The sequence below is a fragment of the Pan paniscus genome, chromosome 7, assembly GCF_029289425.2.
Source record: "Pan paniscus chromosome 7, NHGRI_mPanPan1-v2.0_pri, whole genome shotgun sequence".
NCBI classification, from domain to species: Eukaryota; Metazoa; Chordata; class Mammalia; order Primates; family Hominidae; genus Pan; species Pan paniscus.
In genome coordinates this window covers 60,799,202-60,823,540 of record NC_073256.2, presented here as the reverse complement: position 1 = coordinate 60,823,540, position 24,339 = coordinate 60,799,202, and the positions used below count along the sequence as shown (strand labels likewise).

At 38.9% G+C, this 24,339-nt stretch overlaps 2 protein-coding genes across 6 annotated transcripts in view; one reads left to right on the top strand and one right to left on the bottom strand.

The window, feature by feature from the left end:
* PLAT (plasminogen activator, tissue type) overlaps positions 1 to 24,339 on the top strand; it is a 507,407-nt gene that overhangs the window by 311,465 nt on the left and 171,603 nt on the right. The window lies entirely within an intron of this gene.
* POLB (DNA polymerase beta) overlaps positions 1 to 24,339 on the bottom strand; it is a 34,012-nt gene that overhangs the window by 928 nt on the left and 8,745 nt on the right. For 2 of the 5 annotated variants that reach the window (XM_034966012.3, XM_055116516.2), the window contains 11 exons: positions 21,760 to 21,834; positions 20,786 to 20,844; positions 18,284 to 18,333; positions 16,332 to 16,436; positions 15,280 to 15,331; positions 13,624 to 13,678; positions 13,455 to 13,527; positions 9,502 to 9,572; positions 8,180 to 8,266; positions 1,542 to 1,606; positions 889 to 1,028 (listed from right to left, as the gene is read on the bottom strand). In XM_034966012.3, the coding sequence (XP_034821903.1) occupies positions 889 to 1,028; positions 1,542 to 1,606; positions 8,180 to 8,266; positions 9,502 to 9,572; positions 13,455 to 13,527; positions 13,624 to 13,678; positions 15,280 to 15,331; positions 16,332 to 16,436; positions 18,284 to 18,333; positions 20,786 to 20,844; positions 21,760 to 21,834 (832 nt within the window). The other 3 variants (XM_003823288.5, XM_055116515.2, XM_055116514.2) reach the window with 3 other exon arrangements.

Below are 24,339 nucleotides of genomic sequence, written 5' to 3'. Positions count from 1 at the left end.
GCGGCCCAGCTCCACTTTGAATGTGGCCCAACACAAATTCGTAAACTGTCTTAAAACACGATGAGATGTTTTTGTGATTTTTTTCTTTAAAGCTCATCAGCTATCGTGAGTGTTAGTGTATTTTATGTGTAGCCCAAGACAATTATTCTTCTTCCAATGTGACCCAGGGAAGCTAAAAGATTGGTAACCTCTGATCTAGAAGCTTACTAGAAATGCAGAATCCTGAGCCCCACTGCAAGCCAAAGGAATCAGAATCTGAATTTAGTGAGGCCCCCATGTTGCTGGTATGCACACTGAATTGTGAGAAGCACTGCCCTAGTCTACCAGGGATGAGGTATTTTATACTTTGAGGACAAAGTATTTTATACTTTGAGGACAAAATGACAAAAATTCATTCTCCTAGTAGAGAACAGTAAACCACATAAGTATACTGTGAAATGTTAACAGAACCCATTAAGCATAGATTCAGCAATCCTTATTCTTTAAACTTTAAAAGCATGGGGCCAAAGATACCATGGCACTAAAAGCAAAGTATGTGGCACTGAAAACAATGATACTTGAGTTTTTCAGGGGTCCTAGAGGTACATTAAACAACAGCAAAAAAAAAAAAAAAAAAACCCTTTTAGATGAATAAGATATTTTACCGAGCATGCAAGGATTTAATCCATTTTAACAAAGCTGGAACTAACGCTTGCCTTGATGGCCTTCAACTGAGGGCCTAGGAGCATGTTATGCATTAAATCCTCTTTCGTTGCCTGAAGGACTAAAAATACAAAGAAACTACACTAACTGGCATAGTTATTAGAAGGTTTGCTAAACCAAAGTATCTTTGAAAATAACCTTCTCTCCAGATGAGAGATGATCTCTAATACACACATGGACACTCACCAGTGACTCCCAAAGGACGGATGGTATACTCATTGATTGTGAAACCCTTTTCTAGGGCATGAGCCCTCATATTCTTATTGAAAATATCACTCCCAGTGAAATAGAGAACACCACAGTAATACTGATCTTTGGGTATCAACCTAAAAAAAATGGACAATAGATACATTTTTTTACCATGCATTTCAAGTTTAGCAAATATAGGACTCCTAAAATCAATAAGGAACAAAATACCAAAGATAAGCCTAAGTGGTCTAATAATTTGAAGAGAAGACTATCATGAGGTAGACTGCTCAAATCACCCCAACCTTGTAATTTGTTTAGGTTTCTGTGAACTTTGTTCTGAAAGAGATGTGGAGAAATGAAATTGCATTATCACCTATTACAACTAACTTAGCCCAGGCAGGAAATGACTTTTGAGCTGTGGAAGGCATCACGGTGAGGTGCAAATCTAGAGAAAATAAATCGGAGTCTGTAGACAGTCATCATTCTTTACATACTTTGGAGCTAAACATTGCATTTGGCAAGAACATATGGCTCTTGGGAGTAAAAAAAGGCTCTAGATATGAATGTGAACTCCAAGATACAAACAGGGAGGGAGAAAACGAGACAAGTTTGGAAAAGTTAACAGGTCAGCAACAAAGTCTGAACAATACCTGATATCAATTCTTCTGTGTGGATATTCTTTTTCATCATTTTTACTGGGAAGCTGGCAAACACCCTAAAATGAACATTTTAAACCAAGTTTAAAGATGTTCTAAACTTAAGGCTTAATTTTAATCAAGTAAAACACAAGGCCATTTTTGTTTTTAATGTTAGCAGCTCTAGAATTCTGAGCACTTTTAATTTAGCAGCTTCTGTGAGCAATACACTATCCCCACCTTTCTATTACACTTCACGATAATTAGAGAACTACACAAAACTGCAAATAAGGATTCTCATTATGAGGATTTGGCCTTTGTGTGATTCTAAGCAAGAACCTAATCAAAGAAAACACTGAACACGAAACACAGACATCAAAACAAACAGAAGAGAGCAACGTGGAAGAAACGATGATTATGCAGGAAGAAGAAAACAAACAAAAAAGCTACCAGTATAGTCTCAAACAAAAAAGCTTCCAGTAATAACAGAAGATATTCTATCCATGAAGTAAGAACAGAATGCTACAGAAAACCCTCAGGGAAAGGTTTAAATCAAAATTTAAAATGATAGGTAGCAGAAGTAAAAGAGTTTGAAATTGAAGAAATCTCTCAGACACTAGAAGGGAGAAAGACACGGAAAATAAGAAAAATATGAGATCAGAAAATGAGAGGATCACTTTCTTCCTTCACAGGTAATTTTTCATTATACTTCTACAATTTCCAAACAAAAGTTATCCAAGTCTGTTTTATCTTTTCCCTTTCCTGAAAAATGGACAAAAAATCTGGACTGGTCAGCAACCCATACATATGTAAAACAAGATATAAGCACCACCAAATTTCCAATTAAAAGTATCAAATGCTACATTCTAAGAAAAATACACAAGTGACAAGCTTCTGGTCCTCAAGAGTGGTCAAGTTAACACATGCCACTAAAAGCCATACTTTTTCACTCAGCAAAATAGAAAAATTAAAATCTAAACTAATTCTTTAGCTGTTCCTATGGAAGAAAGATTAATGAAATATGTTTACCTTCAAAATATGAAACCTACCTTCTTAGGCACTAACAAGTTCCAACTCAACTTCCACCTTCAAGTGGATCAGAAGTCATTTCCACCTGGAATTACCAGGAGGTATTACCTTGCGGATGCGGATGTCTAGATACCACAGGGAATGATGTTGCTGTTTGTCACATCAGTAATAGGATTTTATCTCATGGCTTTGTTCCTTTCCTCAAGGCTAATTTTATTTCCTGCACTTTTTCTGAAGTGCTAATATTAAAGAATTTCTCTGTTTTACTGTAAATTCTGTATTAGATTGAGTGGATTAGCTTTGTTTGGCATTTCATTTGGGTAGCTTCATACTGAGTGTCGGAAATAAAACCTCTTTCATTTCCTCGGGGTAGCCATGGTATCTCCTATTGTCCCTTGAATTCTTACTGCAGATATTTCACAGAAAATCACCCAAGGCCAAACTTGCACAAAATACTGAAATCTGAATGGCACTCACCTTATATAAAACCAATAGTTAAATGCAGAGGAAACTTTTTTTCTTCTGAGTGTTACTATATTCACAGGAATATAGTATAGCTCAATTATCTAAAGACTATGATTGCACAAGATGATCTGGAATAACCATGGCTTTCCTAAGGTTTGATTACTATTAGCTTAAAGGAATTTGTGTCTTGAATATAACTTGAAAAACACATGAAGAGGCATACCTTTAAGACTAGTAAGTGGTGATAGCAAGAAGAGGTTTTGCAAAAAAAAGGAGATATGGAATGAGAATGGTTTATTTCACTACCTAAGTTGAATTCATTTTGCAGCCAATTTCCTTTTAGAAGCCTAGAGCTCTTAGCTTCATTAGATATCTTGCTCATGCTCATTCCCATAGGCTTGGTGCTCGGACTCCTGCCTGGCTATCTCTTCCCTCAGATACCTGCTTAGCTAACTCCCTATGTCATTCCCTAAGTCTCATGTTCTCAATGAGGCTGCCTCCAACCACACTATTTAATACTGCCTCCTGCACTCTCCTCTCCTCTACACCCTGTTGTTCCTTTTTAAAAAATAACACTTACTACCCAACCTATTATATAATTCACATATTATGTTCATTGTTAACTATCAGTCCCTTCCCACAGTCCTCAAATATGAGTTTTACTTAAATTCATGGATACATCCCAAGCTTCGAGAACAGTGCCTGGAATGGAGGACATGCTTGTATGTATTTGCTGAACTGACTGAATACAACTGCTGCCCTGGGGGTGCTCACTCTCCTCATTCTGTTCTCCTTTCATGGCACCATCCTCTCTCTTTCTATCCCTTCTTTTGTTCCCCAATCTAACCCTTACCAGGTCACCTGCCTCTACTGACCCATTTCCACACAGATGACACCTTATATTTGTGCAGCTCTCTTTGTACAACTCTTGGAAGATCCATTATCTTTGAAGTTGTGCAAATTCTTATTTGTACATCAAATATTTGTACAAACTCTTCAAAGTTTCCACATATACTATTTAATTTTGATCTGCATAACGGTCTTCTGACGTAGGGCAAATATCAATTTTAAAGATAAAACTCAGGCCTTTTAGCAGTAAATCCACCTTCCCAATGCCATACAGAGTATTAGTAATGGAGCCAGAATAAGACCCTCTATCTTCTGTACCTAAATTTATTCTTCTATAATGAAAGATACAAACCACCTCTTACCTGTCTCTAAAATTGATTTGAAAGTTGACCTCGAGTGCTTCTCTTCCTAACAATGATTACAAATGTCAAAACAGCATGCTCAACTACGGTATTTTTTTAAGTTCCAGGGACTATGAACCACAGGTATAACATCCAAACGTTGTCAAAAACCACCCACTGAGATGGATTCCTATGTCGCAACATAAAGGCCTTAGTTTCTTGTTCTTATTGTCACCTGAATCTTCTATACTTTAAAAACAAATAAACAGACCCAGTCTTCTTGTTTTTTAGCCTGTTTTCTTCTGGAAATATGTCTGGGGGATGCCTTTCCTGGCAATACCAGTAGATGTGCTGCCAGATGTATGATTGAAAGACAGGGAAGTCAAGATAGGGTCTATCCTAGGATGGGTGAGTGGCCTTAGTATTCTTTCCTGTGGCACATGTACTGGGATAACCCAAGTCCAACACTATCAACAAGATCACAAAGACTTGGCCACCCACCTTACCTTTCCTTTTCAGGTTACATCCAGCCCACTAGATTATACTTTTTCCTTTTTTTTTTTTCCTTTGGGAGGGAGTCTTGCTCTGTCGCCAGGGCTGGAATGCAGTGGCACAATCTCAGCTCACTGCAACCACTGCCTTCCTGGTTCAAGCGATCCTTCCACCTCAGCCTCCCCAGTAGCTGGGACTACAGGCGCCCGCCACCACGCCCAGCTAATTTTTGTATTTTTAGTAGAGATGGGGTTTCGCCATGTTGGCCAGGCTGGTCTTGAACTCCTGACCTCAGGTGATTCACCTGCCTCAGCCTCCCAAAGTGCTGGGATTACAGGCGTGAGCCACCATGCCTGGCCCTTTTACCTTGTATTCTTGCTAGCTGGATTCCTATAGCTTCTGTTGGTTTTTCCTCTGGATCTGTCTTCGAGCACAGCAGAACACCATTAAGATTATAAAAAAACAGCTTCTGCCATGGTAGTGTGGAAATACCTTCCTGGTCATTAACTCTGAAAACAGTTGGCACACTTCCCAGTAAGGATTTCTAGTGACTTTCACAGGGATGATACTTGAGGAAGATTTAGGCCAGAGAGGTCCCCAAAATATGCCCAGACGTAGCAAGACACTTTTCTACTGTGCACAACATCCAACTTGTCTAGCAGATACTGTTTTTAGGATTTTATCTGACTGAATATTCTTAAATGTAAGATTCATGCAAATTCATTTTGAGTGAATTAAAATCCACCTAAATTTGAAAAGGCTGTTCATGGGGCATACACAAGCCCTATTTTTAATACCATCTCATGTATGTATATACTTTTGGGAACAGAGTAAGACTTCAAAACTTGACAGAGTCAAGAGAACACATCAGAGATTTAATTTCCAAGACTGACTAGAACCTTTACTTTTATCTTTCCAAAGTTCGTTTGGAAGCATTGTTAAAGTGTGACCACCTTAGAAAATACACTTTCACAGCCCACTAATATCACCATGCTGAATTTAATGACATGATTTTTTGTATGTGTGTGGGTTAAATATACACAACATACAATTTACCATCTATTGGCCATCTATTTTTTTTTTCTTTTTTGAGATGGGGTCTTGCTCTGTCACCCAGGCTGGAGTGCAGTAGTGCGATCATGGCTCACTATACCCTCGAACTCCTGGGCTCAAGCCATTCTCCCACCTTAGCCTCCCAAGTCACTGGGATTATAGACATGAGCCACTGTGCCTACTATTTTAACCATTTTTAAGTGTACCATTCTGTGGCATTAAGTACATTCACACTGCTGTGCAACCATCACCGCCATCCATCTCCAGAATGTTTTCATCTTCCCCAACTGAAACTCTGTGCCATTTAAACAGGAACTCCCTATTACCCCCTCCTTCCAGGGCCTGGCAAACACCACTCTACTTTCTGAATGACATGACAATTTAATTATCTTTCTCAACTATCTTCTAGTTTTGGCTAAAACTCTTGTCAAATCTATGCACTGAGACTCTTACTAATTTTAGCACATCCACTCTCCAAAAGCACAGTCTCTTTCCTTTCAGTCATATCACCCGGGAAAAGTGGGGTGTGGAGAAAATGGACTCAAATGATGTATATAAGTGACAGAACACTAAATGTCACCTTAAGAAAGAAGTAAGAGGCCCGGGCACAGTGGCTCATACATGTAATCCCAGTACTTTGGGAGGCCAAGGAGGGTGGATCACTTGAGCTGAGGAGTTCGAGACCAGTCTGAGCAACATGGTGAAACCCCACCTCTACAAAAAATACAAAAATTAGCCAGGTATGGTGGTGCGCACCTGCAGTCCCAGCTACTAGGTGGGAGGATTGCTTGAACCCTGGAAGGTGAGGCTGCAGTGAGCCATGTTTCGCCACTGCACTACAGCCTGGGTGACAGAGCAAGACCCTGTTTCAAAAAAAAAGGAACTAAGAATCTTAATTCTAGGCTGGGCACGGTGGTTCATGCCTGCAATCCCAGTACTTTGGGAGGCTGAGGCAGGCGGATCACCTGAGGTCAGGAGTTTGAGACCAGCCCAGCCAACATGGTGAAACCTGGTCTCTACTAAAAATACAAAAATTAGCTGGGCGTGGTGGCAGGCACCTGAAATTCCAGCTACTCGGGAGGGTGAGGCAGGAGAACTGCTTGAACCCGGGAGGTGGAGGTTACAGTGAGCCGAGATCACCCTCCTGCACTCCAGCCCGGGTGACAAGAGTGAAACTCCTTTTCAAAAAAAAAAAAAAAAAGAATCGTAATTCTAGATTTCTATCTGCCTTCCTGTTGGTGTTTATACAGAATCATTTATTAATCTGCTTTTAATCCACTAGCCATTCATCTTGAATTATTAAGTCTTAATTCCCCCCCAATCAACTTCCCTCGTTATCATTCCATGTAACATGTTTCTTCCCCTGAGTGTTCTATCACAGACCCTGATGACTTTTCTTTCTTTGGTGTTGAAATAGATTAATACTTTTCAATCAATTCTAACTACGTTACTTATTGAAGAATTCTGAGTCAGAGAAGATGAGAACCATTTGCTATTTTAGGGAAAAACTTACTGTGTGTCAAAGTCATTACTGGTATTTTCAAAAAGCAGATTATGCCTAATTAACCCATTCTTTTTTTTTTTTTTTTTTTTTTTTGAGACAGAGTCTCGGTCTGTCACCCAGGCTGGAGTGCAGTGGTGCGATCTCGGCTCAGTGCAACCTCTGCCTCCCGGGTTCAAGTGATTCTCCTGCCTCAGCCTCCCGAAAAGCTGGGACTACAGGCGCACACCACCACGCCCAGCTAATTTTTTGTATTTTTAGTAGAGACGGGGTTTCACCGTGTTCGCCAGGATGGTCTTGATCACCTGACCTTGTAATCCGCTGACCTCGGCCTCCCAAAGAGCTGGGACTACACCACCATGCCCAGGCCTAATTAACTATTCTGATGACACGTGTTATTTACAAGTGGAGAATTAAAAGAAAATTCTTTCCTAAAATATTCTGAGAGTAGCTATGAGAATCAGGCATCCTGCTGATTATTTTTCTTTCTTTTTTTTTTTGGCGGAGTTTCTCTCTTGTGGCCCAGGCTGAAGTGCAGTGGCACGATCTCCGCTCACCGCACCTCCGTCTCCTGGGTTCAAGTGATTTTCCCGCCTCATCCTCCCGAGTAGCTAGGATTACAGGCATGCGCCACCACGCCCGGCCAATTTTGTGTTTTTAGCAGAGACGGGGTTTCTCCATGTTGGTCAGCATGGTCTTGAGCTCCCGACCTCAGGCGATCCACCCGCCTCGGCCTCCCAAAGGGCTGGGATCACAGGCGTGAGCCACCGCGCCCGGCCCCTGCTATTATTTTTCTTTAAAGTCTCATGGATACTCTATTTGGTGACTGTAATTCAAAGCTACCAGGAAGTCACACACTCAGAATGGTTACTGAACAGTCTCCAAGTTTTTTTTTAGATGTAATAACTCTAACAAGTACTTACCATGAACTTTGTCTCACCCTTCGACAGGGTATCTGTGATAAAATGAACCTTTTGTAACTGCTCCACAACCTGATGTAACAGTTTTGGCTGTAGAATCATAATTAGGGAATAAGAAAAAGAGTAATTACTTTGTAATGGCAAGAAAATATTTAACAATATTTTTAGAGACACAGTCTTGCTATATTGCACAGGCTGGAGACTGTGCTATTCACAGGTACAATCATGGCAAACTATAGCCTTGAACTCCTGGACTCAAGTGATCCTCCCACCTCAGCATCCAGAGTACCAGGAACAACATCATGCCTGAATAAGAAAACTTTTTTTTTTTTTTGGGCAGGGAATCGAGCCCGGGAAGAAAACATTTTTAACATGAGTTTTCTAATTATTTATGGAGAAATCTCTATTTTATTTTATTTTATTTTATTTTAGATGGAGTCTCGTTCTGTTGCCAGGCTGGAGGGCAGCGGCACGATCTCGGCTCACTGCAACCTTTGCCTCCCGGGTTCAAGCGATTCTCCTGCCTCAGCCTCCCGAGTAGCTGGGACTACAGGCGCGCACCACCACGCCTGGTTAATTTTGTATTTTTAGTGGAGACGGGGTTTCACCATGTTGGGCAGGATGGTCTTGATCTCCTGACCTCGTGATCCACCTGCCTTGGCCTCCCAAAGTGTTGGGATTACAGGCGTGAGCCACCGTGCCCGGCCATCTCTATGTTTTCTAATGTTCTGAGCAAGTACTTTTTCCCTCTAATAGAAAATTCATCTTATCAAATGAAACATATTTTTAGAAACCACTGTTTAAGGTATTACGATTGTAAAAACAATGATCAGTTGTATTTATCTGTTTCCTTAAATCAAAGAGTTTTCCTGTTCTTGAAATGGCTCACGGGAAAAAAAACAATCAAAGAGTCAGCTGTTTCACCTTCCAAAGGCATATATTCTAAAATAAAAAATGTTTTGCCTTCACAGGTTTTCTAATAGAAGTAAGGTTTCTCAATATTTCATTTTTTAAGATAAAATTTAATGAAAATCTGATTATAGTATTTCTAAAGTATTTATCACAGACAGTAAATCGTTCTAAAACTATTGTATTCAATGTTATCTCTTTCAAATGTTAGACTGTCCTCCCAGCAACTCATGGAAGAATAATAGGTATCCCTTTCGAGAAATTTGCCTTTCGCAGAATTCAATCAGTACAAAGCTCTTCAGACTTTTCAGGAAGGCGAAAACAAAACTTATTCTGAAAATACCCAACTATCACTTAAAAAGTGAAATTCACTGTTGTGTAAGACTGATCACCATTGATTATAAACTCTGAGGCACCTGTTTGGTTGATTCTGAAGTGAAGCTGGGATGGGTCAGGAGAACATCCATGTCACCACTGGACTCTGCACCTGTGATGACAGAAGACACATATGAGATTGTCCATGTAAATGTATCAATTGGGCAAATGGAACCAAGCTGATGACACACAGAAGAGCCTTACTTCTTACAGCCTAACTTTCTATTTCACTGTGCTTCATAGTCAGAATTAGTTAAAAGATTTCAATTTTCTGTCCAACTATTCAGGTGTATTGATGTAGACAGCAGAATCTGTGATGACAACAGTAATCGACATTAGATATACATTGCATACAATGAGTTAATTTAATGTATTAAAAATGCACCTAAGTAACTACTCAATAATGAATAAAAACAATATTTTAAAATAGCTTTAAAATACACCTATGAACAACTCTATATGTAAAAATCTCAAATTAAACAATATACTCTAACTCTATAAAGGTTAATCAGAAAACTCATTTCGGCCGGGCACGGTGGCTCATGCCTGTAATCCCAGCACTTTGAGAGGCTGAGGCCAGAGGATCGCTGAGCCCAGGAGTTCGAGACCAACCCAGTCAACACAGAGAGATCCAGGCACTCTCTTTTTTTTTTTTTTTAAAAAGAAAACTCATTTCAATTCTTATGGTTGAACTCAATTAATAGATCTATACAACCACATAGCTTCAGGCAAGTTATATACAGCTATTTAAACCTTTCTTTTCCTATATTCTATGAAATTCTGTCTCCACTGAGATGGAATTTTTTCATTTTACTTTTTTTTCAGTGTTGCAAGTGAGGACTCTTCATTCCTCTAGACCTCAGTTTTCTTATATGTAAACTACTAAAAACTACTTCATATGCTATTGTGTAAGTAAATAAGAACATATGTAAAAGCATCCACTATAGTGCCTGGTATACAGCATAAAACAATCCAATCTATCTCCTCCCTTTCATTTTGATAAGTACAACAGAGGCCAAACACCCTTTTGGTAACTAAAGAGCTTGCAGTGTCTTTGCGATCCTCCCACTTCAGCCTCCCAAAGTGCTGGGATTACAAGCATGAGCCACAGTGCCTTAACCAAATATTTAAATATAAAGAAGGCCAGGCCGGGCAAGGTGGCTCACACGTGTAATCCTAGCACTTTGGGAGGCCAAGGTGGGCGGATCACTTGAGGTCAGGAGGTCAAGACCAGCCTGGCCAACATGGTGAAACCCCTTTTCTACTAAAAAAAAAAAAAAAAAAATACAAAAATTAGCCGGGCATGGTGGTGTGTGCCTGTAACCTCAGCTACTCAGGAGGTTGAGGCAGGAGAATTGCTTGAACCTGGGAAGTGGAAGTTGCAGTGAGCTGAGATCATACCACTGCACTCCAGCCTGGGCGACAAAGCGAGACTCTGCCTCAAAAAAAAAAGAAAAAAAGAAGACTAGACTGAATGTGTACTGGACATCCATGGAAACTATTTTAATCAAGAAAATTCTATTGCCTTCTCTTCTTCTCATTTCCTTCTCCTAAAAGCTGGATGTCTTTCACTGTCCGCCTACCAACAAAAATGTTTCACTTTATTTAAAAAAAAAACAAAAACAAACTGTATGAGCAAAGAAAGAGAAACAACCCAAGGGTCCATTAATAGGGGACTGGATAAATAAATGAAGTATGATACATGCATGCAACTGAATGTTACACAGCTACAAAAAAGAATAAGGGGCCGGGCATGGTGGTTCATGCCTGTAATATCAGCACTGTGGGAGGCTAAAGTGGGTGGATCACTTGAGCCAAGAGTTTGAGACCAGCCCAGGCAACATAGTAAAACCATGTTCCTACCAAAAATAAAAAATAAAAATTAGCCGGGTGTGGTGGCACGTGCCTCTGGTCCCAGCTACTCTGGAGGCTGAAGTGGGAGGATCACTTCAGCCTGTGAGGCGGAGGTTGCAGTGAGCCGAGATCACGCCACTACACTCCAGCCTGGGTGACAGAGAGGGACCCTATCTCAAAAAATAAATAAATAAGGAAGTTTTCTATACATTGATATGGAAAAATCTCTAGGATGTTATTTGTAAGTGAAAAAAGCAAGGTATAGTATTGTATATATATTATGTAACTTTATGAAAGAAAGGGAGAAGAAAGAAATAAAGATGGTATACTAGTATTTAGTTGTATTTTCATGAAGAAACATTACAAGAATCCATAGGGAAGTGGTTCTTAATGGGACTTAGAAGGAGTAGGAAAGAGTGCACAGGGACTGTGGAAGTGAGATGTCTTAGAGTATACCTTTTTATGTGAAAGCATATAACCATACAACATACCCAAAAAAAGTAAAATTAAAATAGAAATAAATAAATCCAGGAAGGCTGTCATAGCCAACATAGCATGCATTTGGCTTGCTGTGCTTCCAAATCTACATTTTGAAAATACAGAATCCCAGTTCCGACCTAAGGAGATTCTTATTTGCAGAAGGGTACAACAATATGTATTTTTTTTTAAGTCCTAGGTATTTCTGATGCAGACATACTTGAAAATCTGGTTAACTTCAGTTCTCTCATTTTGCGAGTATGGAATCTAAGATCAGGAGAGACATAATAGTGGTAGATTTGGCCTCAGACCCCAGGTCTTTTGACCCCAGTCCAATGTTCTTTCTACTGATCAGTGAGTATGGATTTAGTTTTCTCTCTCCAACTCTAGATTCTTACAGCAGCTACCCAGAGTATTCCTGATAGGCCATCACCTACTTCCTAGACAAAACTCCATAGGTGGCCAGAGATTCAGTTCAGGTATCTATCTACTCTAACATACTCTAAAATGTTTTAAATAAGGTTTTTCTATTCCAATTTTAAAAGTTAATTTCTTTTTTTTTTGGAGATGGAGTCTCGCTCTGTCGCCCAGGCTGGAGTGCAGCGGCTCGATCTCGGCTCACTGCAAGCTCCGCCTCCCAGGTTCATGCCATTCTCCTGCCTCAGCCGCCCGAGGAGCTGGGACTACAGGTGCCCACCACTACGCTTGGCTAATTTTTTGTATTTTTAGTAGAGATGGGGTTTCACCGTGTTAGCCAGGATAGTCTCGATCTCCTGACCTTGTGATCCGCCTGGCTCGGCCTCCCAAAGTGCTGGGATTATAGGCGTGAGCCACCGCGCCTGGCCAAAAGTTAATATTTTTAAGCATGTATGAGCTTTTCAATATTTTAAACCAGTAAGACACCAGGATTATATGGTTCTTACTTTGCTCACATTCACACACTAAGCAGAACTCTTCTGATGAACCCGGTTGTTGTAAGAATTGGTTTTGAACTGCTACTTCTAAGACATTATTCTTAGCTCTCTTATAGAAAACTTGGGCAGTTGGGCACGGTGGCTCACGCCTGTAATCCCAGCACTTTGGGAGGTCGAGGTGGGTGGATCACGAGGCCAAGAGATTGAGACCATCCTGGCAAACATGGTGAAACCCCGTTTCTACTAAAAATACAAAAATTAGCTGGGCATGGTGGCACACGCCTGTAGTCCCAGCTACTCAGGAGGCTGAGGCAGGAGAATCACTTGAACCCGGGAGGCAGAGGTTGCAGTGAGCCGAGATGGTGCCACTGCACTCCAGCGTGGCGAGAGAGTGAGACTCTGTCTCAAAAAAAGAAAAAAGAAAGGTAAATTAACAAAACTACCCACAACTTTACTATCATCTAGCCAAAAAGCCAAAGACAACCATTACTAGCATTTCAATATACTTAAAGTCATTTAATAAACGTCATTAAAACTAGTCATTAAAATATCATCCTATAATAAAATCAGGATGAATTTCCCCTAGTTACATATTCCCATCTATAAACAAATACCCTTAACTAATACTACTAGGTCTTAGTGAGTCTATGAAGTACCACAAATTACATCTTTTTAATCCAAATTCTTCCCATATATTAGGCAATTTTAACATCAGGGCAAAAATAACCCAAGATTAGGAAGTATGTTACCTCTTCTGAAACTGCCACAGACCGTAGCAATGTATTCAGAATCCACTTTTTTAACTTCATTTAGTACAATATCCTAATAGAAGAAAAATTAAGTCAGTATTCCCAAAATGGCTTTTCACCAAGTGACACTCTCAATTCTAATCAAAGAATATAATTTGACACATCTTACTTGCATTTGTAACATCTCTTCACGAGGAATTCTTTTTTCAAAGTCCCCAAAATATCTATAAAGACAGAATAAGTAGACAAAAGATTTTCGTAAAATTTAAATCTCCTTAAAAATTAAATTGCCTTTTATAACAATTGTCCATGCCATACCAGCAGATCATTCTCACAAATCAAGGCTAGAATGAATTCACTGAGATGACAACAGCAAAATTGGGGGTGGAGTGAATGGGGGGAGGTTTATTCCTAAACTGGATAAAAATCCTTAAGTGTCATCCTTTGTAATATTTCAAAGGCTCCATCTAAACTTATTTGTAAATAAACTATGGGTTCATGTAACAAGAGTAAATAAATATATTTAAGTTAGGGCATTATTTTCAAAGTAAACTGCTGTCTACTGACAAGGCAAGGGGTTACAGTTTACCGCTCTTACATCCTGCAAAATTATATTTTCAAATACTATCCTGCAACATAAACTCAGACAACAATATGCTAACTGAAAGAAGTCAGTCACAAAAGACCACATACTGTATGACTTCATTTACATTAAGTGTCCAGAATAGGCAAATCCGTAGAGACAGAAAGTAGATGAGCAGCTGCCTAGGTCTGAGGTGGGGGTAAGGGGAGGCAATGGGGGAATGACTAGTAATAGGTACAGGGTTCTTTCTGAGATAACAAAAATGTCCTAAAACTGACTGTAGTGATGGTTCCTACACTGTGCACAACTCTGTGAATATACTAAAAGTCACTGAATTGTATATTTTAAATGGATGAATTACAGGACATATGAATTACATCTCAATAAGGCTGTTAGGAAATTCAGTGTGAAACAGCAACTAAGCATATGCTTCAGCATGATGAAGCGCCTATTCACAGCCAATTCTCAGCAAACCAGTTCTTCAGAACACCTCCATTTACTACAGAAATGCCAGGAGAGCAAGAACCATACCATCCAGGTCTCTCACTGGCTCAAGATTTTGGAATGGGAGTATAAGTTTAAAATATTATGGTAAAGCATCAACAGGAAAGTTCAAAAGGTAATTAGGACTGAATCACTCACAACACTATATAATGCCAGAAGAGATACATATAGTGCTTATGCACTATAATTGTAAATAATTAGAAAAGGGGTTCCCAGACTATATCTGGCACACAAAATAATTATTGATGCTGATATAGAAACATGCCTAGTAGTTACTCCTATATGGTTATTTAGGTATGAGGTTTGTCCTTTTTTTAAATTTAGTTTTTCATATTCATGTCCTACCTTCTCGGGTAGACTATAAACTTCTTAAAAGCTACACTCAACCTCTCTGTATCTTTACCCTAGACCTAGTGTAGTGCTTTGTACAATGTGAGCATGAAATAAACACCCGCTGACTGCCTGATACACTCAGTCCTAGGTATTTTAAGAGGAAGTTCCCTGCTAAAGTCAAAAGAATAAGGGAAATCCTCAAAACAAGTAAACTAGAAAGCAAAAGTGAAAGCATTGTGTGAACACAGGCAGATACTCTGTAAGAGTCCACAAATCTTAGCACTTCTGAATAGGAAAATGGTTGTGGTTTAGCTAAGTTTGAAGAGTCCTTCTGGTGTATAAAAGAATGTCTATAAAAAATTTACTTTTATATCTCAAGTGTCAAAAGAAAATCTGCCATCTTACTTCAGCCCAATTCGCTGATGATGGTTCAATTTATCTTCATTTTTTCTGAGATCTGTATAGAAGATAAATAAAGTCGACATGTTAATTTAAATGCTTTTTGGGGGGAAAATGCTAAACTCAATGACCCTTTTTATAAAGAACCACCTGGGGAACAAATACATTGAAATGACTGAAAACACAATGAGACAAAAATTTCAGATATGAAGAGCTAGATAAAAGTGACTCTTCAGGGCCAAGCGTGGTGGCTCACACCTGTAATCCCAGCACTTTGGGAGGCCGAGGCGGGCGGATCACAAGGTCAGGAGTTCGAGACCAGCCTGGCCAACATGGTGAAACCCCATCTCTACTAAAAATGCAAAAAATTAGCGAGGCATGGTGGTGTGCCCCTGTAATCCCAGCTACTTGGGGGGCTGAGGCAAGAGAATTGCTTGAACCTGGGAGGTGGAAGCTGCAGTGAGCCGAGATTGCGCCACTGCAATCCAGCCTGGGCAACAGAGCAAGACCCCGTCTAGAAAAACAAGAACGACAACAAAAAAAAACCAGAATCACACCAAATTTTACTGACTATAGCGGTTTAATTTATTGTTAAGAGCAACAGTAGTAACCATAACTTCTGAATGTTTTCTGATTAACTAGGTTTATTCATATTGTTTATTTGTTCTTTCACTCTTTCATTCCATTAGTACTGAGTAGTAGATTTGTGCAGTCATTGTGCTCAAAATCCTGTTGAGCCGGGCACAGTGGCTCATGACTGTAATCCCAGCATTTTGGGAGGCTGAGGTGGGAGGATCATGAGGTCAGGAGTTCGAGACCAGCCTGACCAACATGGTGAAACTCTGTCTCCACTAAAACTTCAAAAATTAGCCAGGCATGGTGGTGCGCGCCTGTAATCCCAGCTACTCAGGAGGCTGAGGCAGGAGAATCACTTGAACCCAGGTGGCGGAGGTTGCAGTGAACCAAGATTGCGCCACTGTACTTCTGGGCAGACAGAGCAAGACTGTGTCTCAAAAAAAAAAAAAAAAATTCCATTGAAAGGAAAATTATTACTGTACCTGCATTTTTTAACTTAAGAATTGTCATAACATCCCATATTAAGTCTAAAAGTGACTCAGTTCCATTCAGGTGTCCCTTTACCGGGCATGAATCCAGCTGTGAGCCTTGTTAAAGAAACAGCAAGATAAGCATGCTTCAAAAGCAATTCCTACAAGCCCCCTTATAGTCACAAATATACACATTCCCTCTGGAGATATAAAATGGAGAAAAATAAGCATCTTTATGAAATATAGAGCACTTAATATTTCCTATGGTTATGTGCACACAGAAAACGCTAAAGTATACGACTAAAACTGAAGAAGTGGAAATACTGAGTATGTTAGACAGATATAGTTATAGATATCAACAGTCGTATTCCTTATGTGTGAATTGTGAAATATAAAAACCACAACAGTAGATCCTTGACACTCCCAAGAGATGCAACTCAATACCTCCAAGAAACCCACAGATTCTTGACCCCTTTAGCCAATCAATTCTCTCATATAAGCTGTCTATACCACAGGCATCAAAGCATAAACCCTGTATGAGATGCACATGTAGAGTTCATTCTCTAGCAATGTGGCTCACACAAATTCTTAACTTAGTAATACTACTAATCATGCCTCATAAGAGTTGGTTACCATTTTTAAGTAGTACTAGGTACCAAGCACTCTGCTAAGTGCTTTACATATATTATTGCATTTAATTGTACGAAGCAGAAATACCCATTTTGTAGGTGTGAAACTGACGCAATAAAGTCATCCCACTCTAATAAAGTAGTGGAGGTGGGATTCAAAGCCAGGTCAGTCTACAAAACCTGCCTACCTAACCACTGGGCTGCTTGCAAATACTCACAAATACTAAATCCCAAATGCCATGGATATGCTGTAATGAATCCATATGTATACATACACCCATGAAAAGTATAAAGAGATAAATTACATGTAAAGGATTACTATATTTAAGGAAAACGTTTTATAATTACTTGTTAGGTTCTATTTTTATCTTTTCTTTGAAAGCAAAAATTCCTTTAATAACCATTACAAATCTCTTACAGAATCTTTTTCAGTAATATATAACTTAGCTTTTAATCTAAGATTTTATTGCCTAAAATTTTATTAAAGAAATAAAGGGGGCCAGGCGCGGTGGCTCACGCCTGTAATCCCAGCACTTTGGGAGATCACAAGGTCAGACCGAGACCATCCTGGCTAACACAGTGAAACCCCGTCTCTATTAAAAATACAAAAAAAAATTAGCCGGGTGTGGTGGTGGGCGCCTGTAGTCCCAGCTACTTGGGAGGCTGAGGCAGGAGAATGGCATGAACCTGGGAGGCAGAGCAAAAAAAAAAAAAAAAAAAAAAAAAAAAGAAATAAAGGCAATTTAGATATCTGAAAAATTTGCAAACGATAACTATTTCATTGCTTTTAAGTCAAGAGGTTGGTTCTTGGTCTTCTTCTTTTTTTTTTTGAGACAGAGTCTTACTCTGTCACCCAGGCTGGAGTGCAGTGGCACCACCTTGGCTCAATGCAACCTCTGCCTCCCGGGTTCAAGCAATTCTCCTGCCTCAGCCTCCTGAGTAGCTGGGATTACAGGTGCCTGCCACCACACCCGGCTAATTTTGTATTTTTAGTAGAGATGTGGTTTCACCATGTTGGCCAGACTGGTCTCGAACCCCTGACCTCAAGTGATCCACCCGCCTCCCAAAGTGCTGGGACTACAGGCATGAGCCACCACGCCTGGCCCTGGTTCTTGGTCTTCTTAGTTTTCTCTGAGTTAGTTACAAACCTAAAAATGTTTATGATGGTAATATAAACTATACCCTATATCTACTGTACTACAGAGTTAAAAAGAAAATCTTATCATTTGTATCTACTGATTGAGAATGGGTTTTTCAAGTTGAAGTTTGTTAGAGCACTAATGGTCCTTCAGGACCATACTTAATCTGGAATTAGTGACCTACAGTCATACTCACCTTCTAGTGTTTTAATTCCTTCATCTACAAACTTCCTTGCAGCAGATGGACTACAAAAAGAAAAGCATTATCTCAATATTGGGTGAAACTTGGGATCCTTGTAACAACCATGTCTTAATAGTAAGAAGAGTTGCTATTAAGCTAAACAAGACCTGCTAAAATGTTGCATGGCTACTTTGGTAATGTTCAACTGTATCCAAAGTACGAATTATTGAAGCTTCAATCATTAGGAAGACAACTATGAATTCAGACATAAAAAGGATGTCTAAGCAGCTGCTGTCATATGCCATGTACAGATGGCACTTGAAAACTGTTCATTCATTGAACTAAGATTTACTGAGGGCCATTATGTGTCGGATACTTTCCTGGGTGCTGAAAATGTAGCAGGAATAAGAATGTAAGTGGGTAGATAGAGACAATAGTTAGTTACATAAACAAGAAAAAATCAGGTGGATAAATTAAAATAGAATGATATGACAGAATGGCTGGGTCCTACTTTAGACTGAGTGGTAGAAGGTCTCTGAGATGGTATCTAAGCTGAGGTTTGAATGACTAAAGAACCAGCTATCTAGGGGATCAAAGAGAAAAACGTTTCGGGAAAAGGAAACAATTAGTGCAAGGGCCCTAAGGCTGGCATGAGCTTGGCCTGTTCAAGAGAAGAGAAAAACTAGGATGCATAGAGTGATGTAAGTGACGGTATGAGGTGCTATGGAACAGTACGCAGGTGTTACACTCTACTGTGCTTTTAGAGCCATGGTGATAGGTTTGGATTTTATTCTGAGTGCAATGGAAAGCTATTAGAGGACACTGCACAAAGCAATGATAAAATCTGATTTAGGTTTCTAAAATATCACTTTATTCATATAAATAAATCAGAATGTCAGAAATGACTGAAGATGCTCTTATAGGATGGGGACAGAAGGAAGCTTACTGATTAACCAAATTTCTCCCTTATTTCATAAGGAAGGACACTGAAACCTAGAAAGATGAAGCGATTTGCTAAGGTCACAAATCTAGCTGGTGCTAGCTCTAGACCATTATCCAGATTTCCTGACTCTCTTCTCACCATACCAGTTTACAGCATAATAAAGCAGGAGCGGGGAACAGAAAGAAATGCATACACACACATATAAACATACAAGCACAATAGTCTGGGGCCACAGTGTTTCGGGACAAATAAACCTGTATCATTCAGTAAGCTATGCAAATATCATCACATTATATTGTGATATAGAAACTGATACTGATGTTAGGAAGGCAATGCAGCATAGAAGAAACAGAACTGAACTCGGAGTCAGAAGATATGGGTTCAAATCTGGCTCTGCCATGGTTACTCATGTTCTATATTCAACTTTCAGTTCTCTTGCCTAGAAAAAAAGGATAATAGATGCTCTCTAAAACACCTTGTGGTTCACACCTATAATCCTAGCACTCTGGGAGGCTTAAGTGGGAGGAAGGCTTGAGGCCAGGAGTTCAAGACCAGCCTAGGCAACATAGGGAGACCTCTTCTCTACAAAAGATACAAAAATTGGCCACACATGGTTGCGCAAGCCTGTAGTCTCAGCTACTCAAAAGGAGTACTAAGGCAGGAGAGTCACTTTACCCCAAGAGTTCAAGGTTACAGTGAGCTATAATAGCACCACTGCACTCTAGCCTAGATAGCAGAGTAAGACACTATCTCTAAAAAAAAAAAATTTTTTGTAATTCTTCCAATGAAAATTTTATAATGGCCTTGAGTCCCCAAGCAGTCATTTTCATTTTCAACATACTAGGTTTAAGAATTTAATATGTCTTAGAATAACTTTCACCGAAAATGCTGCCATTTAAAGAACAAATCATTATATTTAAAGGAATGCCCCATGCCATAAAGATGAGAGCACTAAAGCCTTAATATTTCAATGTTAATCTTTACTTCAGCCAGTGTCAAAAAAGCCCACCTTGGTACCAGCTCAAATTTTAAGATAATAATCCCTTCATTTAAAAATGCTTGAAGCTGGGCAAGGGGGCGTGCACCTATAATCCAAGCTACTCGGGATGCTGAGGAGGAAGAATCACTTAAGCCCAGGAGTTCAAGACCAGCATGGGCAACATAGCAACCCTGTCTCAAAAAATAATTTTAAAAAAGCTTGAGGGCTTGTTCCAAATTCATGAGGTGCTATGATAAATATCATGCTCAGAGAAACAAAAGAGGCCAAGCTGGAGCAGGAAATAGATGCACACAGAGGAAATGGTAGTGGAGTTCAGAGGAGGGACAGGTTCTTTCTGCCTGGGTAACCAAACTGGTTTCATGAAGGAGGTAACATCTGCCTTGGATGGGGACCTTACAGTAGAGACACTATCTGAAGAATCAGCCTCAGATCATAAGCTATGGAAGGGTGAACTGTATGGCTAAGGTACAGAGGTGGTGAAGTACAGGTTTTGAGAAACAGCATGTAATTTACTTTGGCTAACAGGAAAAATAAACTAACTGACGATTGTGTCTGCTTAAAAAATAGTTCTTACCCAATGCCACTAACTCGAGTCAGGAAATTGATGGATGAACTGGTATCATCCTGCCGAATCTTTAAGAAAAAAAAAGTCTAACAATGATTTAGGAATGCTTTGAGGACTTAAATGATCTTATTGGAAACATACCAGTCTGCTAAAAGACATGAAGAGCTATTTACATTTGCCTGGGTGACCCACACAAAATTATTCACAAGTAACCTAAGGAGTAATAGGTGAATAACAGAGTAACTGAAGATGTCTCATCTCTAAGTTATCCAATACTTTTAAAAGGTCTATTCTTAACAGATCAGAAGTGATATAATTACTATCATGGGGTGAAATAAAACCATAAAAATGCTTGGGAGAGTGTAAACATAGAAATTCTAAAAGATGGCCGGGTATGGTAGCTCATGCCTGTAATCCCAGCACTTTGGGAGGCCGAGGCGGGCAGATCATGAGGTCAGGAGATCGAGACCATCCTGGCTAACATGGTGAAACCCCGTCTCTACTAAAAATGCAAAAAATTAGCTGGGTGTGGTGGCGGGCGCCTGTAGTCCCAGCTACTCAGGAGGCTGAGGCAGGAGAATGGCATGAACCCAGGAGGCGGAGCTTGCAGTGAGCCGAGATCGCGCCACTGCACTCCAGCCTGGGCGACAGAGCAAGACTCCATCTCAAAAACATAAATAAAGAAATAAAGAAATTCTAAAAGATAACGATCTTTCAGTCAAAGTTTATAATCTCTTTACTGAATAGTACTGAAAACGATGAGCCAACTCTATTACGGGTGTTAATAGTCTCTTAAATGCCACATAAAACAAGTGAACATTTTATGGAAATAACATTCAAAAAGTTAAAGCCATCAACTTCACTCACCTCATTTCCTGTGAGTCTCACTACAGTGAATGACATTGGTCACCCTGCAATGACGCTACATAGTGGCCATAAAGGCAGATACTATAATTAATGAAGTAAACAAGTTAAAATTTTACCTTTTCCAGTTTACGTAATTTTCCAGTTGCTAAAAACTCATCAATCTTTTCAGCAATTTTTGTTCCTACTCCAGGCTACATGGAAAATTAGAAATATAAAAGTCATATGAATATAATGCTTATCAAATCACTAAAAGATAAAGTAAAAAGCAGAAAATGAAAAACAAATGAATACCATGTGATAAGGTTTGAAATAAAGGACACAGAAAATTGAACCCCAGTGAAAATAAATTCTCCCGAAGACAGAATGCTTACATGAATGACAAAAGGGAAACTCTGAGAAAATAATTATATCTTATTTAAAATTAACTTTTGTTTTATGGCTACACAGTATATCATTGTACAAATGCATAATAATTTAATTAGCAAATACCCCACAGGTAAACATGTAGATTGTTTCCAATTATTTGACAGTATAATTTCCAATTATTTGACAGTATAATAATATTCATAAACTTCCTTTAGAACAGAGGTTGTCAAGCTTCTGCATACATCAGCATCACATGGGGGCACTTCTTAAAACACAGAATATAAGTCCCACCCTAGAGTTTCTCATTCACCATGTCTGGAGTAGGGCCAAGAATATGCCTAAGTTCTCAGGGGACGCTGATGCTGCTGGCCTAGACACCTTGTTCTAAGAAGCGCTGCTCTGGAACTGCACATTCCAACATGGTACACTAGCCACATATGACAATTTAAGTTTAGATTAATTACAATTTAAAATTCCCTTCTTCAGTCACAACATCCACGTTTCAAGAACTCAATGGCCAAATGTGGCTTGTGGTTGCTGTATTGGGCAGCACTTCTCTAGAATCTAAGTTTTGGGAGAGCAGAGATCCCGTCTTTTCATTTTTTTATCCCTAGTGACTGGCATACAGGTGATCAAAAATTATGAATTAATGAATCCTAGTAGATACGTATCTCTATTACCTTCCTTAGGAAACATACGTCAAAGTGGAATTGCTAGGTCAAAGGATATATACATTCTGACAAAGCAGCCTTCAGAAAGGCTGTAACAACCAACACTTTCATGGGCAGTAAATGAGGGTCCTTTTTTTCACATCTTTCTCCACACTGCATGTATTTGATGGGCACTATATAGTGTCTTGTTTAATTTGCAACTTTGGTATCAGTAAAATTGAACTTTTTTTTATGTGTATTGAAAAATGTCCTGTCCTTTTTAGTTAAACATTCAGCATGCTTAATAACAGGTGTGCCAGTTATCTCTACTGCCTCTCAGGCCTAGGTTCACTCATCAATATTCTTGATTTATTTAATGTTTAATAAATGTCCCCAAATTACTGAAAGCATATTCAAGCTTGGAAAACAGCAATTACCAGATAGAAATGAACAAAAGATTTAGGAAGCAGAATAGATTAGAAAAAGGAAACTGCTCAGGCTCATTTCCTGTATCACAATATTTTTTTAAAGGGTAATTATTTTTCCCTTTACACATAGTGCTACAATAATTTTACTCAATAACATACTGACCTCAAGCAATTCAGACCCAAGCTACTTTCTATACCAAACATTAAGGAATAAAAGACAAACTACTCATTCTGGAAATTTCAGATTTCTAGAATTACTGAGAAGTAACAGATTAGATAATCTAAGAAGAATCTATTACTTCCGTTACTAAGAAGGAATAGATTAGATAATCTAGAATAATTTCTAGAATTACTGAGGAGTAATTCTAGAATAATTTCTAGAATTACTGAGGAGTAATTCTAGAATAATTTCTAGAATTACTGAGGAGTAATTCTAGAATAATTTCTAGAATTACTGAGGAGTAATTCTAGAATAATTTCTAGAATTACTGAGGAGTAATTCTAGAATAATTTCTAGAATTACTGTAGAATAATTTCTGGAATTACTGAGGAGTAATTCTAGAATAATTTCTGGAATTACTGAGGAGTAATTCTAGAATAATTTCTGGAATTACTGAGGAGTAATTCTAGAATAATTTCTGGAATTACTGAGGAGTAATTCTAGAATAATTTCTGGAATTACTGAGGAGTAATTCTAGAATAATTTCTGGAATTACTGAGGAGTAATTCTAGAATAATTTCTGGAATTACTGAGGAGTAATTCTAGAATAATTTCTGGAATTACTGAGGAGTAATTCTAGAATAATTTCTGGAATTACTGAGGAGTAATTCTAGAATAATTTCTGGAATTACTGAGGAGTAATTCTAGAATAATTTCTGGAATTACTGAGGAGTAATTCTAGAAATGGGCTAGATAGCAACTCTGTGATTCTTCAATAATTGTGAAAAGGAATAATGATGAGATTTTTACAACCAGTCTTATGCAAAAGGAATTTTGGATACCTTTGTATTCTTTTTAGGAATATACCATAAGCACAGATTTGAGATGAAGTGTATCAGAGCTTTTCAGTTTTTCTTTAAGAAATGAGCAGGCTATTTGCAATAAACATAAAAAAGGAAGTACTGTAGGGATAAAAGAGGAAGTGAATGGAAGCAGGAGTAGTTCCTGAGACTATCAATGGGTCAGTTCACCAAGACAGAAACTCAGAATTAAAGTCTAATGTATTTATAACTTACTTGGCTAGTCTATTTA